Source organism: Meleagris gallopavo, chromosome 5 (assembly GCF_905368555.1).
Source record: "Meleagris gallopavo chromosome 5, MGAL_WU_HG_1.1, whole genome shotgun sequence".
NCBI classification, from domain to species: Eukaryota; Metazoa; Chordata; class Aves; order Galliformes; family Phasianidae; genus Meleagris; species Meleagris gallopavo.
This window is the reverse complement of record NC_139408.1, coordinates 45189163-45207897: the sequence shown is the minus strand read 5'-3', so window position 1 is coordinate 45207897 and position 18735 is coordinate 45189163. Positions and strand designations below refer to the sequence as shown.

The 18735-nt window shown below is 40.9% G+C and overlaps 1 protein-coding gene across 1 annotated transcript; it reads left to right on the top strand.

The window, feature by feature from the left end:
- The first annotated feature begins 36 nt into the window (after positions 1 to 36).
- DDX24 (DEAD-box helicase 24) lies at positions 37 to 18533 on the top strand. Its single transcript, XM_003206703.5, has 9 exons — positions 37 to 189; positions 1376 to 2129; positions 4976 to 5353; positions 7797 to 7950; positions 8314 to 8829; positions 10407 to 10482; positions 11061 to 11249; positions 12209 to 12338; positions 13434 to 18533. The coding sequence occupies exons 2-9, from the start codon at positions 1394 to 1396 to the stop codon at positions 13667 to 13669; spliced, it is 2415 nt and encodes an 804-aa protein (XP_003206751.1). The 5' UTR covers positions 37 to 189; positions 1376 to 1393; the 3' UTR covers positions 13670 to 18533.
- The last annotated feature ends 202 nt before the right edge of the window (positions 18534 to 18735 follow it).

The following is an 18735-nucleotide window of genomic DNA, read 5'->3' as shown; positions in this document are numbered from 1 at the left end:
GCCCACGCTGGACCCACAAGCGCATGCGCACTACGCTCCACCTCCCGCCGTCCCCTGGGCGCACTGCGGGCGCTGCGCAGTGACGTCACTTTGTAATGGCGGCGCCCACGGGGAGCGCACGCGGCGGGCGGCGGCGTTAACGGCAGCCGAGGCCGAGCCCTTTGGTCACGCCCTGACCCCGTGACCGTGGTGAGCGCTGGGCTCAGGGGGCGGTGGGGGCACCTCGAGCCTCCTGCGGGGGTCGTGAGTTGATCTCAGGGGGGCTGGAGCGCCTGGCGGCGTGCGCGAATTGGTGCCAGTGCGTCCCGGTGGGTTTCCGGACAGGGCGGCGTCTCTTCTCCCGGGCTCCGAGAGCGCTCCGCGGGGCTCTGCCTGCGTCTGCTGAGCCACCCACGGCGCTGCTAGAGGGTTAATTTCCACGTGGACATAACGTGAAACGGGATTTAGGGTACTCAGTACTGGTGATTTGTCACGTAGCTCTCGTGGGGTGCACGCTGCGGTTGTTCTTAATTCCGATGAGCTTCACCAAAGGCAAGTGTCGTGTCCTACACCTGGCGAGGAGGAATAACCGCATACATGAGTACAGGTTAGGTTAGGGGCTGACCTGCTGAAGCGTAGCTCCCCTGAGAAGGTCCCGGGGTCCTGGTGGACGGCAGGATGACCATGAGCCATTGTGGCCAAGGACAGTGTCATCGTGGTGACATTAGAAAGAGCACAGCCGGCAGCTCGAGGTTATCAGACATAGTGGAAGCCCTGTCTCTAGAGACATTCAAGGCCAGGCTGCATGGGGCCCTGAGCAACCTGATCTAGCTGTGGGTGTCCATGTTCCATTGCAGGGGAGTTGGACTAGATGACCTTTAAAGGTCTGTTCCGACTCTAAGGATTCTGTGATTTTTATCCTCCTCCCTCTCCTTTGCCCTGGTGAGGCCACATCTGGAGCACCATGCCCAGTTCTGGGCTCCCCAGCCCAAAACTACCAGGGATCTCCAGCAGAAGGCCACAGAGATGATGAGAGGGGCTTGGAGCTAATAGACCTGGGACTATTTAGCCTGGGGAAGACTAAGAGGGGATCACCTCACTGTTTATAAATATCTAAAGTGTAGGAGTCAAATGGATGGGCCTTATATTTCTGAATAAGTATTGAAAGTAGAGGATGGAAAGGGAGGTATTCAGTACTTATGGTGCTGAAACAAGAGCAAGTTTTATGTTGTTTGTTTGGTTTTTTTTTTTAAAGTTATGTTCAAGGCTTTTCATAGTCATAAGTTTTTTTAAAAAAGGAAAATAATTATGCTTTGTTTCCACTTCTTTTTAGTATTCTCAGTGTAATCCTCATTCTTTTGATCTGATGTCCTGTTTTGTTTTTACTCCCTCCCAGTGTCTTTTTAGGTAAAAAATGAAGTTCAGAAAAGGAGGGAGATTTACGCCTTCTGCTAAACTGAGGCGAAAGGGTATTGAAGTATTGGGAAAATGGAAAACTGTGGAAATTGACCCCAATCTACTTGCTGACGAGCAGTTTAAAGATGTAGTATGCTTGGAGGAGCTTACAGAGTACAAGCTAGTAAGTTCTGACAAAGTGGGGAAAGGAAACAAGCAGAAGAGAAAGTCCGAGGATCTTTCAGAAGAAGGGAACGAGGAGGAGGAAGAAGCTGTCGTCCCTCCCAAAAAGAAAAAGAAGCGCAAAGATTTGAGAACCAGAGCAGATAAAAGCAGTGATACCAGTGCAACAGAAGTTGACGTGCCAGTTGATGAGGAGAAAAGATGTGAAGAAATAGTCAAAGAGGCAAATCATAGGGACTGTGGGCATAAAGCTGAGAGCACTTCAAGCACAAAAAATGCTAAAAAGAAAAAGAAAGAGAAAGAGAAGGTAGTTAAAAATAAGACTTCTCAAGCTCAGGATGCTTTTCCAGCAGTAACTACATCTAAAAAAGTAAAAAACTGGACAACAGAAGTTTTGTCTACCTCAACTGATCACAAAGCTGATGTGTCTGCATGGAAAGACCTGTTTGTGCCTCAGCCAGTGTTGAAGGCCTTGAGTTCCCTGGGGTTTAGTGCTCCAACTCCTATTCAGGCATTAACTTTGCCTTCTGCCATCCGGGATAACATGGACATTCTTGGTGCTGCAGAAACAGGTATGAATCTGTTAGCCTGGTAGTACATGCAGTGAAGTTTCTATTTCCCCTCTTCAGATGCAGCTTGTTAACAATTTCTGTATGCAAGCTGAGGGCTTGTAGATTCTGCTTGTCCAATAAATTAGTAGTGGTTCATTGTAAAGATAGAATATTATATGCTTGTCAGTTACAAGATTTTAATACTATACTTTGTAGACTGTGCAAAGCTTTGAATTCCCAATGAGTTTTTATGCTTTTGACAGAAGTCTCTTTTTTTTTTTGTTATTTCTCAAATTGCCTCTTGTTTTAAGAACTGCAAAGTGATATGCTACAAAGCACAGAGTTAAGCAAACAGACAGGGTCATGTTTTAACAGTACAGTTTTATGAATGTCCCTGTGTCAAGGCAAAGCAAAGAACCAGCTTCTCTGGGTATGATTCAGTACTGGCTTGAAGAAGCAAATAGGAAGAACCACGTGCAGAGCATTAGGCATTGTGAGCATAGCCTGTGATATCATAGCATTATTGCAGCAAAACAGACTCACCAGGTGCCCTGTCTTTGGACTGTAAGTTGTTATCAGCTTGTGTTGCTCTCAGCTTCTGTTTGAAGCATTATTCTACCGACTGTAAAGGTACAATCTCATGTCCAAATGGCCATCTGGTGCCTTTTTTCTTTGAGCATTGTTGGTTTTGTTTGCTATTTGTTATAGCTTCTGTTTTATCTAACAATACTGTGAAGTCTCTGATCTGCTAACTTTTTTGCTGCTCGCTCCTTAATTTTGTCTACTTGTACATTGCAACCTGTCTTCCCCATAAAAAACTAAAAATAGGAAGCACAAATGCAAGGTGTGTTGCTTAAAGATTTCTTTCACGTTCTTCTCGTCTATTACAGTTGCCTTATCTCACTGTAAAGCCATTTACTGTTCTTAAGCATAGAGGTATAGTTACTAATTTAATATGATATGCAGTCCTTTGCATTTTTATTTTAATTAGCCAAGCTAGTCTTACTACATTTTAATAAGACTGGAAAGCTCCACAGGGAGCGTGTTTTTGAAAATGAAACTGAAAAATTAAATGGTGTTTTTGTGCTGTAAAAAGGTGCCATTTTGGCAGTGCAGGAAAGCAAATCTCTCTCATCTCCAGCTGCAGAATAGAAAGCACAGTTAGTGGTCAGCTGTGCTCTTACTGTCCTAATGTTGCATAACCCTGAGCTAGTTTGCTCATTTCTTTTGCTCTTTTATGAGAGAAAGTCTGGTTCCCTCCTGAGAGCCCAATGGGTTATCAGTATTCCTGCAGAAACTTCAGAGATGTGAGCAATTGTCAAAGTTTTGCAGGTGGGAGAAAGTGAAACACTCCTTTCCCACATCCTGCAGCTTCCCTTAGCATTGGGCCTGAGGGAGGACACTGACTGATGAAAGAACTATTCTTTGCTTTTTGGTAGCACCATAAGAGACGATAGCAAGATCTTGATGTTTTTGTGTCTGATCCCCATAGGGATCCACCACCATATCAAGATTTCTTTCTTTTTGCAGTGAAACTAACTAGTTCTGTTCATTACCATCTATTTATGGTGAAGAACTAGTGAAGATTTTGAGTTAAGAAACCAGATTTTATCTGTAAAATCTTAGAATCTAAAATCATGAAAAAGGATGCACATTAGCTTATGTTCTCAGATCTGGGACCACAAAGGCAGACTGTTTTGGTTTTGCAGATCTGGCTACGGCGTATTGCGTATTACGATCTGTGTATAGTGAAGATAACACGTTCCATGCAGTGATTAATTTGTGAGCGAATCTAGAATCTACAGAATGGTTCTGATTATCACCGCCATAATCTATTTGGGTGCCACACTGATATTAGCCCCACACTGATTGCTTTGCATTTGATTCAGGATCGCTAATATCAGGGTAGCGGTACTGACATTAGTGCTTTTCTCTCAATAGAGAAAATATCGCACTGCTGTCTTTGGCAGACAACTGTGCATTTGTAATATGAACAAATGCTGCCCAAGGAATTGAGATTTCCAGAGGACTGCTCTCCAGCAGCAGCGTACTGCCAGGAATAGTGTAATAGTGTCTTGAGCTCTGCATGCTGCTTTTATGACTAATGAACTGATATTTATGAGAAGCTTAGCTGAGGTTACTGTGTTATTCTCCTAACATCTCTGTTAGTGGTAATAGTTCAGGAAGGAATACGTATCAAGGATGTGACTCACGTTTTGTTGCAGTGAACCCTGGAAATTATAGTTGGGATCACTGTGATTTTTTTTTTTTCCTGACAACCTTCTCTCTAGGCTGGCTTATCTATTTTAAATCAAATTTGTGCATTTTGACTATAAAAATGTGAGCAGGTAATAGATCAAGAAGTTATAGGCTGGATTACGTCAAAATACTGTCTCTGGAAGTGGTAAACGCTACTGTGAATTAAAGATGGAAGCAAATCCATCAAGTACTTTCCAGTTTGGCCTTGGTCTCATTTGTTGTTCCTTTATGGGGAGGGCATAAATCAGAACTGTCAATTAGGGCATATATCTCCTTACAGGCATACAGTTCTTTAAAAAGATCTTGACTGTAACTTCAGCTTTTTAAAACTACTTTGATAATAAATGAATCTGCCTGGCCTGCTAGAGATAGGAAAAATACCTGTTCCATAGGAAATACATTGTTGTTAACCTGAAGAGGATGTATCAAGAGAACGGGAGACAAGTTGCAATTGTTGCAAGTTTCAGATTTTCTCCAGAAGAAGAGTTTGTGCCCATTACAGCTGCATGTTTTAAGAACAGTGTGTGATTGGCTGTTGCTTTTTTCATCTTTTTCAAATAACCTTCATGTTTTGTCAGACTGCTTTACTCTGTTTGTTTGTTTCTTAGGAAGTGGAAAAACGCTTGCATTTGCAATTCCTATGATTCACTGCGTACTGGAATGGCAAAAATCAAATAGCTCAGTGAGCATAAGTGACAGTGTTTCTAAAAAGCCCTATCAGCATCCTGATGAAATGAGATGGGAAAGTGATGGTGAAACAGAAGAACCAAACCATCAGGAGGTTGAAGATAGTGGAGATGAAGATGTTGCATCTTTTGCAACAGGCTGTGTGAAGGTGCAGGAAAACGCTGAATTTGATTCTAGTGACAAAGAACATACTGTTGGCCTCCATAAAAAGAGACCTCTTCTAGGACTGGTCCTTACTCCTACAAGAGAACTAGCTGTGCAAGTGAAGCACCACATCGATGCAGTTGCAAAGTTTACAGGTATGTAGACCTCAGGGGTTACATTCCAGAAACACCAAGTTTGGGTCTCAGAACTGGTGTTGAGCCAGAATGTATAACATACTATGATGCTATCTCGTGATGGAAAGGACAACAATAATAGTGGGGTGGCACAATCCTAAGCTGCAGCAAATGAAAGCAAGCACCAATACAGCAGCCATAGACACAGAAACAAAGGAAGAAAATCTGCTTACCTTTAGAAGGCCTCCAGCAGATAGGGATCATCAGCAAGATACCCTTGCCTCCACTGCCAACCCTTAAATGAGGTCTGGGAAGGGATGGATCCTGGCTCCACCCCTTCTGGTCACTCAGCTGCATTGCCTGCACCTGCGATCCCCTGGGTTGGCCCTGCCTTCCCACCAGGTGCTCAATCACTGGTTCAAGCCCTGACTTAGCATTTCCACTATATATACTTTCTTCCACATCGTAAAGTTGGGATGGTGTTTGAAGGCCTAAGGCTCCCAGTTGTTAGTATTTGAGAGGTGCATTAAGATTCTTCAGAGAAATGCATGTGGAAGTTAACAGTGTGGGACATTCTGCTTTAAAGTATTTTTGTGTACAAGTAATTACTGACTTGTGCTTTAGAAATAGAATCAGTACTAGATACTCAGCCACAGTTATATATGTGTCTGCGTATATAATAATGATAATAAAACCATAAATGTTAAGGTGGATTATCTGATTTACCTCCAACAGTAGTTAGGCATGTTGCTGGGTAACATATCTGATGAAATCAGATTCATCCTGCTTCTTTCTCTTCCAAATCAAAGGTTAGCACATCTGTTAAGTGAATGAGTGAGGATGTGAAAGTACTAAAGATAGGGAGAATTGGGAATTAACTCCCCCGTTCTCCAACAGCAGCAATTAAACAGTTGAAAAGGGTATGCAGTGCAGTGAACTGTTTAAGCACATCTTTCTTTGGTGTCTATGCAACCTGCTGTGCTCATCAGTCTGCAGCTGATTACAAGGCTAATTTTAACTCATAGCCTGAAACAATCAATTTATGTCAGTACAGTTCTGATAAAGTGGTGCTATTTGTATACACAAATCTACTGCCCACGTGATTATATATTTGCTGTAGTCCGAGAGAAACAGTTTTGATGTGTGCCTGCTTTGTCTATAATCAACTTGGAATAAATCCTTACCTAAAAGCATGGAGTTATACAATAAGAAGTAGGGAAGAGAGATGTGAGGTAGCCCAGATACTGGAAGAACCTTGCACAGAAGCGTTGAGTTCACCACATGGGTCAGTATATCCTTTAAAGAAGCAGAGTGTGTGCTATGCACTTTCAGAGCTAAACTCCTTCTGTACCTGAAAATTGCTTAAGGCTAATTTGAGGTTTCTGTCCAGAGAATCATTAACTGGGGACTGATGTTCTTATTAAAACTAGTCCATAACAAATGAACAGTTATTAGCAAGACAGACATTTCTCAGTCCTATTTTTAGAAGAATCTGCTGGTTATTCTTAATAGTAACATGCTTATAGGATCATAAAGTCATAAAATCACAAGGTTGGAAAAGACCTATAAGATCATCTAGTCCAACCGTCCTCCCATTACCACTGCTCCCACAATCCATTAAACCATATCTCGTAGCTTCTCATCCAAACACTCTTGAACACTGCCAGGGACGGTGACTCCACCACCTCCCTGGGCAGCCATTCCAGTGCCCGACCACTCTCTGAGAGAAAAAGTTTTTCCTTATGTCTAATCTAAACCTCCTCTGGTACAACTTGTGGCCATTTCCTCAGGTCCTGTTTGTTGCCTGGAAGAAGAGGCCAAACCCCTCCTCATCACAGCCTCCCTTCAGGAAGTTGCAGAGTGCAATAAGGTTTCCCCTGAGCCTCCTCTTTTCCAGGCTAAACAATCCCAGATCCCTCAGCCACCCCACTGTGCTCCAGACCCCTCACCAATTTCATTGCTCTTCTCTGGACACGTTCCAGGGCCTCTATGTATTTTTTTGTAATGAGGGACCCAAAACTGAACACAAAACTCGAGGTGCAGCCTCACCAGTGCTAAGCAGGGGGATGATTACCTCCCTGCTCCTGCTGGCCACATTATTTCTAATGCAGATTTGTTCACGTAGGTACAGTTGACAAAATTCTGAAGTACTGTTAATCAAAACTAACAGCTGTGGAGGTCATATATGATTCTTGTCACTTTTTGGAAGGTGTGCAAAAGAAAGGTTACTGTATGCACTAGAAAAAGGAATGTTGTTTTTGGTTTGGGTATTTTGGAGCATCTTCCTAAAATAAGAATTGCTTTGTAAAGTTGACAGCATTGCCATCAAGTTTTCAGTGGTATATAAAACTTCACCAGTTTCTTGGCTGAGAACCTTAATGCTAATTGTGATACAGACTTTTGTGAGTGGATATATGCAAAGGTACTGATAAATTAAACAAAGACTATTATCTATATCTCCTAGGCATTAAGACTGCTATTCTAGTTGGAGGCATGGCAGCGCAGAAGCAAGAACGTGTGCTGAATCGCAAGCCAGAAATTGTAATAGCAACCCCAGGCCGTCTGTGGGAGCTAATTAAAGAAAAACACCCACATCTCTCAAATCTTCGTCAGCTCAGGTAAAATTGCCTTTTAAACTAACTGCTAAATGCTGATCTGGGTTTTACTGCGTTGTATGATTAACTGATGAAGCAATTTAAACTTTTTAAGATAACTTATTTCTTTGCCTGAATATTTTAGAGCAGTGCACAGTGGTTATGTTAAGAGAGGGAAATGTTAAAAAAGTTTGACTTATTCTTTTTGATATCACAGGTTTCTAAAAGAAATGTGAGAACTACTAAAGCTACGCTAGCACATCTAGCGTTCCTTTGGGTTTTATTTGCAGAAATTTCCCTATGTTTAGCAGCAAAGGTTCTTTAGAAGTATGTCAGATTCGTATTTATCTACACAACTCTATTTATACTGTGTGTTCTGTTTGACAGGTGCCTTGTGATTGATGAGGCAGACCGAATGGTTGAAAGAGGTCATTTCTTGGAGCTATCTCAGTTGCTAGAAGTCTTAAATGATTCACAATACAATCCTAAACGACAGACTTTTGTTTTTTCTGCCACTCTGACATTAGTCCATCAGATTCCCACAAGAATTTTACAGAAAAAGAATGCTAAAAAGATAGACAAGAAGACCAAACTTGAAATGTTAATGGAAAAAGTAGGAATAAAGGGCAAACCCAAAGTGATAGACTTAACAAGGAAAGAGGCTACTGTTGAGACTCTGATGGAGACCAGAATCCATTGTGATACAAACGAGAAGGACTATTACCTTTATTACTTTCTTCTCCAGTATCCAGGAAGAACTATGGTCTTTGCAAACAGCATAGACTGTATAAAACGCCTCAGTTCTCTCCTCACAATCTTAAATTGTGATCCTCTTCCTTTGCATGCCAACATGCACCAGAAGCAAAGGTTAAAAAACTTAGAACGGTTTGCTGAGCGAGAGAGGTAAGTTGTTTCTATGTTCTACTAGAAAAGAAAAAGAAATCATGTAAAGGGCAAGGGGGAATAGACAGAAACAGCTCTGTTAGAAGAGGAGTGGGTTGGGGAGTCACCTTGGAGTCTGAATTACTCTACAGCCTGCCAGATGATTATTGCTGAAGGATCTGCTACTTGCCCCATTCTCAGTCGTATGCTTTTGTAACCATCCTGCTCTGGCCCTCAGCCTTGGCTCTGCAGCACCTCCATCTCACAAAGCATCAAAAAACAAAACACTTTTTGTTGGCTTAGGCTTCAGATTTGCTTAGATGAATTAGTTTCTTGAGGGTCAAGGTAACCTAGAGCAATGTGATGAAAGAAGGCGGTCACATTTACCCTGGTTTGCCTGACTTGGCATTTTAAGAATCTTTGGTTCCTTCTGGCTTTGGATTAGCCTTTGAGAGTCATGTTAGTGGTATCAGTGTTTCAGTAAACCAGCTATCTGATTATACTGGAAATTGTACCTTGGTAGCAGACTTGGGCAGGAGAAACAGAGATTGTATTGTCATAACAGATCTGCAATTTCCCTTTGCAAAATGTAATATCAGTAGCCTTGGCAGAGGCAGACCGAGCATTTTCAGAGTACACTGATTTTCGTGGCAAGGGGAAATCTGTGAAACCATCTATAACAGCTGCCTGCAGAATGTATGCCACAGAATTTTCTATTTATTTCTGCTTTGATCTCTGTAGCCATAGGGCATGCAGTCAGATGCCATAAGATCTTAACAAATTCCTGCTGTCTACAGCTAACTCTTTTCAGCTGCTGGGAGATGTATTTATTGTTTTTAAACAGGTTGTTCCATACCCTAGGCAGACTTTTGTCTGTGCAACAGTCTGTGTAAAAGAATGACTTTGAGAGAAGCCCTCCATTCCGAAGGGTGAGGGAAAAATTATCAGAACAGAATTAGCCACTTTAAATTTCTACTTTTCAATTTACTTATTTGAGATCTTATTTGAGTGCAACTTGGTACTTTAGCCCCCAGAAGTGTTAATTAAATCTTTAATGTTAATAATAATGTGATTTCTTCGACTAGTGAAACATGTAATAGTCTTTCTGTCCTGCCAAAAATTAAAAGACAAAAGAGAGACAACTGTATCATTAATGGTACGATCATATTAAACTAATTATACTTCTAAACACAGCCTGGGCAGAGCACTGAAAAATGTACTGAAGGAGAGCTTTTACCCCCCTACCAAGTAGTTGGATTTTTTGGTTGAATAGTGATTTGTGCTAGCTGCTACAAATTGGGAGAGAATAAAAGCATAGAAAAATAGGATCCAGCAAAGTAGAGAATTTCATTATTGGAAACAGAATGAACCCATTGAAGGTAACATTTGCATTATTTTTGCTTTCAAGACAGCCTGTGAGGTAATATTTGATTTTGTTTTTCTGTAGTGGCAAATGCATAGTATAGTCCCAGCAGATGAGATAGTACAAATTTGTTTCTTAAATTGCTGTGGTAGAATTCTGGGTCATTTATTTTATGTTTCTTAGCAGATGGTTTACTCTTCAGTTTTATGTTCATTAAATGTTATCACTTCCTCAGCTGTGTCCTCCTGACAACAGATGTTGCAGCTCGTGGTCTTGATATTCCCAATGTGCAGCATGTCATCCACTACCAGGTTAAATATCTTTGATGATTTTACTGTTACTATTTTGGTTTTGAAGTAAGCTTTTTTGATAGCAGCCCCAAAACTACAAAGCTGTGATTCTTAGTCCTGTGTTAACAGTACAGGGATTTCATCACCTTTAATTTAACTATCTTGTAATACTTTGCACTGTTGCTACAGTGACTCAGTGTCAGTGATGTGTAGTACTTTATGAATGCGTGATCATATATAAGAAATGACATAACATACAAGATTCTCCTTGCTTTTTGTTCAATTTCAAGATTAAAAAAAGTGTCACATGGCTCTGCCCTGTAATTCTTTGAGAGTCACAGGTTTTTTTTCCTTCTTGGCAGAGGGCTAGAAGGGTCATAAGAGGTTATGCCAGGAAGAGTACTAGACAGGAAGCAGAAACTGTCTCTAGACAACATCTTTCATGCTTCAGCTGTGTTACATGCAATGTGCCAGGGGTATATGGAAAGCAATTTATCATAAGACCTGATGCTATCTGACAACCTCTTGGTCAAAGTATGACAAACTGCTGCTAACCTCCTGTGACCAGCTTCATGACTGATTTGTCTGAATATTTGCAGGTCCCCCGTACTTCTGAGTTGTACGTACACAGAAGTGGTAGAACAGCTCGAGCTGCCAATGAAGGCCTTAGCCTGTTGTTGATTGGCCCTGATGATTTGATCAATTTTAGGAAAATTTATAAAACCTTGGAGAAGAGTGAAGAGCTACCATTTTTCCCAGTTGAAACAAAGTATATGACTGCTATCAAGGTAAAGAAAAATAATCTCTTTGCATCCTAAGTAACTGCTTGCTTATTTATATTACTGCATTGCCAGTCACGTTCTTACAAGTTTCAGGTGACATTTACTCTTCAGGACCTGGATTTGAAAATGAAGTTAATCACACTTGTCTTTTTTCACCAATATTTGTGGTTTCTTCTCAATAACTAGCCCAGATGTCTAGATGTAAATGTCACTTACATTTTTTCTTACTTATTACATAGAGCTGCTTATTACTAGATTTCCCAAAACGATACAGGGCATGAATATATTTTCTCGCTGAAAAGCTAGGATGGCTCTGTTGGGTTATTTAAAGATTTTGTATTGGGAACAGACTAGAACAGGACCCTCCATGGTCTTTGTCAGTCTCTTCTTAGCTAAAGTATTGAGCTGTCTGCTTTTCCTAAACCTTTCCTATGCTGTGAGGCCTCAGCTGCCACTGAAACCTGTCAGAAAAAGGCATCATTACCTTTTTGTTTTTGTTTTCCAACCTATTGCCTGTTTTAAGGAACACTTAATCATTCTGTCACTCACAGGATGTTTTGTAAATCTTGACAGTTGTACAAGTAGATATTAGAAATGTTTCTGGTTACTTAAAAAAATATTCCGGTTGGTGTCTGAATCATGATTTGTTCCTGATGTCTCTGACGTGTTTGTTATGATGAAAAAACAAGGAACTAACATTTAGATGTTTAGTAGTTGAAAATGTTTTAGGAGTCCAGTTCCATCATGGACAAGTGAAGAAGCTATCTGCTTCAATCACAGATATCTGGTATCACTTTAGCAAATGATGACATCTGCATTATGTAAGGTGTCTACTAGAACAGCAGTAAGGAACTGCAGGACTGACATCTCAAGTGCACTATAATGTATGCTCTCAAACATTGATTCTGCAAGAGTGCCCCATGTTTAAACTTGATTAGAATATCTGAAATGCACTTTTGTTGCAGGAGCGGGTGAATTTGGCACGGCAGATTGAGAAGGCAGAATTTTTCAACGGTCGAGCAAAGCAACATGACTCTTGGCTTCAGCAGGCTGCAGAGGCTCTTGAAGTTGATCTGGATGATGACCTTTTTATGGGCAAGTAGAAAACCTTGTAATGGGGATAATCAGCTGTAGCACTAGTGTGCAGGAGCGCCACTGTGGCACAAAAGCTGTTAAACCTTGCAGGGCAGAAGGAGAAGCAAAAGTGTCGCTATTTAGTATGCAATATTGCTGGTGTTTTCAGAATGACTGTATAGTAGATAGTGCTGCAGTCAGTGGGGAAGAGAGGTGTGACAATTGTGGAAAGTCACAGTCAAGTCTACAGAGCTCAGGAAAAGAACTGTTAAACTTCTAGTGACCGTCTTGGGATAATCTAACGATGTGGTGTGTGCTGTTTGAGTCCTTTCCCTCTGTGTCAAAGAAGAAGCTGTTTATCCACTCCTGCTTATTGGTCCCTCCACCTATAGTCTGGCAGTGGGTCAGGAGCCTGGCAGTGCAACAGCTCTATCTAAACTTTTTGTGATTACTCAGGCAATTAGCACTCTGTTTCGACACAAGCCGAGTATTCTGTACTTTGAGATGAATTTCAAAACAGCCCATCTAATCCAAGCACTTGAGCGAAGCATTTTGTAATTGCCACCCAGAATCTTGCCAGTTATTCATTCTCTATTTCTTGCATAGCTTGTTGGAGACAAATTCAAGTCTCAGTCATACCTCCCATAAATAAAATTTCTCTCAGAGTGTTACAAAGGATTTATTAATGTCCCTTCAATTTACATTACAGATAACCTTGATTTTGTTTGTTCTGCAGTTTAGGCTCTTGATCCTGTTGACTACTTTGATTCTCTTTTGTACCTTCCCTTTTATGCTGTTAAGTACAGAGGAAGTTTCTGCTAGAGCTAGAAGCCTCCTTTCCTTTTGTTCCTGCAAGTCTGTTCTGGATTGAGAGCAAAGTGAATGCTTTAGCAGAATGATAACCTGGAAACCTCAGTAGTGAAGTTTCTTCTTGATCTTGTTTTCTTGGTGAACAACCTAGGAGATCTAGAAATATCATACATGACTGGAAGACTGCTCAGTGGTCATCTTAGTAAGATTAGATTAGTATCTGCCCCTACCACTGCAAGAGGCTGATGAAACAGGCCAGTGTAAGTTCTTTGTGTTCTAACACTGTCTCTGATTTTCTCCCCAAAGGAAAAAAAACTAGTGAGCAAGAAGAAAGCCAGAAGCAAAAGATGCTGAAAGGAATGAAAAAACAACTGAAATACATGCTGTCCCAACCACTGTTTAAAGTCCTTATGAAAACAAAGTATCCAACACAGTCGGGGAAACTACTCCTGCCTCAGACTTCAGCTGGCAATTCAGAAACTGCTCTGAGTATTATATCAAAAAAACAAGCCAAGAAAAAGAAATCAGTAAAATCAAATTAGACTGGGCAAGTTCACTTGTTGCAATGGAATCAAGAACTATCCTTATCAAGGCCAACAAGATATTCTGCTAGAAAACCACAGTATCAGAATGGTGCTTTTGTCTTGGGAGAGCAGGCACACAGCAAAACGTTCATCTAGAAGGCACTGTTAGCATGGAGTTAGTTACTCTTGAATCTTGTCTTTGACTTTATTTTCTTAGGTTCTTTTTCTTACTCTCTATATTATTAGAATTTAATTAGTTTTGGAATAGTTCTGTTCATTGCTTCTCTTTATAAGACACGTAAAAGTTACTGGGTAAAGCTGACTGCAAACAGACTTAATTTTATTTTAAAGGAAAGGGACACACAGGCTCTGTACAGGTAACAGGACAGGCTGAGCTGCTGACAGTGCAGATCTGGCTTGTACTGCAGTTCAGTAAGAAAGGCAGCAAATATAGGTAGTGTTACCAACAAGCCTATAGTTCCAGTGATGGGAGCGTTTCCCAGTTTTCTTCCTCTGCTGACTTGATTTCTCAATTCTGTTACATACTGTCTAATTACTTTAGTCCTTTGTTAATATGTTTCAGAATGTGGGGGAAAAAGTGAAGGTGGCCGTGGTCCAGGATTAATCTGGGGAGATTTGCAATCCAGGCAGATTTCTCAGGAATGATTATTGCTATGAAAGATTTTATTAATTATTATCTGGGGTTGTCTGTGTTTGAAAGCATATTCGAATCATAACCTTTCTTTTAATGAAAAGGATGCAAAATGTCACTTTTGGAGAGTATATCTTTATAATTGTACTTTTAAATCACTTTACCTTTTCAGGGCAAATAATTTCTAAAAATATTTCTTAAGCTATGTCAAAAAAAAAAAATGTATTTTGAATTTTTGTTAAATTGTATCTAATATAAAATCCAAAGCCTGTATCTTCTTTCAATTACTTGAGATTTCTAAGTTTTTCTCAGCTCATGCCCTTCACACTTAGCAGACAAGGTGAGAGAATTCAGGAGAAAACCAGCCAACAGGTAGGACACAGCAGAGACATCTGTACCGGTGGGAGCACAAGGAATCTCCACCTGCCAGCACTAGATTGAGCAAAGCATTTGCATCTCAGATATTGAACCAATGTCACTACTCTGCTAGGAAGCACACCACTTGACTCAACTAATCCAAGAGAAATTTGTGTATGGAATTGTGTCCCCTCCCATTACTTGCTGATTCTGGAAAAACAAGGTCTTTGCTCCTTTGTAAAGAATTGAACACTCCCCTACTCCTTCATCTGTGGGAGGACTTCTCTCACTTGCTTCCTTGCATTATGGAAGAAAAGCAGTGGCAATTTTTATGATAAACATACAAAGCTTATCAATTCTATATGAAGCTTTTCTTGCAACACACTGTTCATCTGATGTCCTTCAGAGCAGAAGGGTGAGTTTTTGGTGGAGAGAGAGAGAAAGGAAGAAGTTGTGAGGTTCTTTATTCTCACCCACATGAAAAGATGAAACAGCTTTGGAGTCACTGTGACATCTGAAGAACTGTACAGTTAAAAGAATGTTCCTTGCATGGAAAGCTGGAAAAAGGACTGAGCAAAGCCATGCATGCCTTATCTCTCCTGCATTGATAAAGGCCTGAAGACCAGGTGGGCCCTCTCTCTACCTTATGATATATTTTTTGCTTATGATTCATTGGACAAAATTAAGTCAAGATGCTGACCCCAGAGCCTCCTTATCTGAAAATCTGCATGAGGTAGGACAGTTTTGGCAACTTGGAATTCCACATGATAGCAACATGAATTGACCTGGAAGATAGGGAGAGTATTATTTCTTCTCAGAGATCATTGCTGTGAAGTTTTTCAGCTCTTCTGTTTTCTTGTACTTAACAGCCTACTTATCACACTTCCACCCCTCCGTCTGGCCCTCAACCCACCATCTTGCTGAGTCTTCCTAAGATGTAGCATGACACTTCTGCACTCCTCCTCACCTTCTTTATGTTTGCCTATGCCATGCTCTGCTGTTTCTTCTCTCCCACACTCTACTGAAGCATTCAACGCGAGTTCTGTTCTTAATCTACTGATGATGCTCCCCTACAGGAGCCCAAGCAATGCTTGGACCCTAAAATACCTGTCTTAAAAAGGATACTTGTCTAGCATCCAGCAAGCTCTCTTGATTGCCTGCTTTCCCTTGTCAGTCTCCTACTAGAATACCCTGAATCTTCTACCTGTAGGAAGAACCCTATTCATGTCTTAGCAAATTTAAACACACTGTTAAACTGGAAAATAGTTCTGCTTAATTGCTCTCCTCCAGTGTGGAGTAGGTTGCTGCAGGAGGAGAGGAGGGGAGAGAAATTGTTTTCTCCAGCTCTGATTATTTGCTAGTGTTTTAGTGGTGCAAATTAGACTTGAATAAATGTATATCAAGTGCCTATGAGGAATTTAATTTCAATACTTAATAAAATCTGTAGTAATAAGTTACTTCTGTAATGCCCTGCTGGCACAACAGTTATGCTAAGGCTTCAAACAAGTAATGTTGTGTTTTGTGGCAGCTTACGTCTACTAAAATACCCATAAAATACAGACTACCTAGATCTTTTTAGGCTGCAAGAGCAATCTCCAAAGAGATTAATTAAGACACAAATGCAGTGGAGTATTGGAGGTGGCCAAGCTGGTACGGAGCCACCAGTACTGCGTAACAGCAAATTGAAACCAAGTAGCTTCTGAGCCTTTTATTCCCTTTTATGCTATGAATATGGGAGGTCAGTCAACTTCACACACATATCAGAAGAAGGAAGAGTCCCTGTGGTTTGACATCTGCCGAGGGAGTATGTTTGGAAGGGATCTCATACATTGGACAGTTAAGTTTCCTGAATTTTGCAGTGTTCCTCTCTCTTCCTCTGCATGTTAATGAAACAGCAAAGCAGAAACTGGAGAGATGCCTTACCACACGCTAGAGTCCTGGCGTGCATCTCCTACATGGCATGTGGGAAATAATTTGCACTTCCCTGAGAACAGGCCAGACACCACACAATCACCACGCTCACCACAGGGAGAGGGCATGCGTGAGGGAAAAATAGCAATTAAGCAGCTGATAAGGGCAAGTGCCTGCCCTTGCTCAGCTCTCCTCAACCAGCTTGCAAATTCACATCCATAAGGAGGAAAGAAGGAAGCAAAGCACATTCCCAATGATTTCCAGCTTGTGCTCTCTGATGCCAAGAGAAAAAGCTGGTAAGAAAAAGTAGTAGTTTAACACTCAAGAAAGCACGATACATCCTGTGCTAGCAGGGTCCCTTTGGGGTGCCTAATTCTAGGCTGTCTGGTTTGATGAAGGAAGAAGCTCAGAAGACTATGAAGTCAAGTGGTTAACAAAGGACTGGTAATCCAGCAAGCACTGTTAAAGTGATATCCAGTTATCTTCGCAGAGAAGCAGGATGATGTAGGATTGGAGCAGAAGAAGGGGACAATGGAGAAAAGGCTTTCCTGCTGCAGGAAATTGTGCTGGTTTCGTAACCCTCTGTAGATACTTCCCCTCTGCTACTAAGGCAGTTGTTTGATATTTTTCTTGCCCATGTGAGATCATCTGTTCCAGATTACTTTTGTGAAAGGTATTTAAGGGCACCAGTGTTTCATCAATTGAGTCAAAAGCTCCTCATGGGGCCAGCCTCACCAGAATGGATAAGAAAGAGAAAAGCAGTAATCCATTACTCCTGAGGCAAATTTATTGGCCTCTGAAAGCAAGGGAACAGGGCTGTTGTACGTGTTTGTCTTGGAGTTCAACAGCTCGTGCTGTTAAGCTGGAAGAAATGGAGGCCTGTTTCCAGAGCAACCAACCTGATGGCACAAACTGCCAAATTTCCTGTAGGGAATGGTTACAATTTCAGAACATTACTCCAAATCCTAGATTCAAAAATGAGAGAGAGCACTGCAAAGTACACGTGGTCTTTGGTACACCTGGTTTAATTAGAGGTATGATGTCCTTTTATTACTGGTGTAATTATAGGAGTCTAATTGGTACTGTGGATACTCCTATATGAGCAGAGTTTATTTTCTTTTTTCTTCATGGGAATACCTTCCCCATATAAGCAATTTTAGTACTGACAGGAATAGATTAGATTTCTGCACCTGTATTGGCAATGACAGTGCTGTGAGGGGCAAGGTGTAAGGAAGCTGCAGCTGCCAATCCATTTTCCATCTATTTTGTGCTTGTTTACTGCAGTGTTGTCACTAAGCCAGCTCAAGTGAAGTCATTTCCATCCTCACAGCTCTCAGATGACCTCGCAGCATGATTTTCTTGGCAATTTTAAAAAATCTGTGAGAATTAAGTTTGTTGAAGCATTTCATAATTTCTTTCAACTTGTTTTCCCAGGTTCTTAAGGTCTCCTAAATTCCAGCTGGGAATGAAGCTTATTCTTGCATGTATTCCCAATCATGTTCATGATGTGTAATGTGCTTTTTCTTAGAAGTTTTCAGAAGTCCATTTTCTAAGATCATTCAGTTGTTTATGTGTGTACACATACATGCAACATACCTAGCTTTTAGCTAACAGGAAAACAAAAAAAAAAAGTCTTCTTCACTCAAAGAAAAGTATGTGCTTCCCAAATGAAAAAAAAAAAAAAAAAAACTAACTGGAAAACGTCGTAGTGGTTTCAATATTCAGTCCCAGCTAAATCTTGAAGAAAAAAAGAGCACCTTTAAGCCTTTGAAGCAGAACATACCCGATACCAACTTGCCTTCTTCCCAACTTGACACAACACATTCATTGGCCCAAAAAGATTAAGAAGGGAATCAAGACCTGAAATTGGAGTTGTAAAAAGCTTTAGCTTGGTAAAATTTCATGTTGCTTTCTGTTTAAAATACAATCAATGATAGAACCAAATAAACATTGAACAATGCTTATCAGGAGCTGCTTAATTAGAAAATGGTACTATCATTATCCCTGCACTTTTCTGTACACAGGAATCTGACTGTCACAAGTAGCCAGGGCAGCTCTCTGCTTACCATTAGGTTAGCATTTTTCATTTTCCTGTGACACTTCATTTTAAAAAGAAAACAAACAAAAACTGACTCTTGTAGGGCACTGATCTGACAGAGAGGTT

What these genes read in the sequence shown, in the direction of transcription:
- DDX24 (XM_003206703.5), top strand. Translation starts at nt 1,394, where the DNA reads ATGAAGTTCAGAAAAGGAGGGAGATTTACGCCTTCTGCTAAACTGAGG. An exon ending in CGGTTTGCTGAGCGAGAGAG is followed by an intron (nt 8,830 to 10,406) that starts GTAAGTTGTTTC and finishes TCACTTCCTCAG; the next exon opens with CTGTGTCCTCCTGACAACAG. An exon ending in AGTATATGACTGCTATCAAG is followed by an intron (nt 11,250 to 12,208) that starts GTAAAGAAAAAT and finishes CTTTTGTTGCAG; the next exon opens with GAGCGGGTGAATTTGGCACG.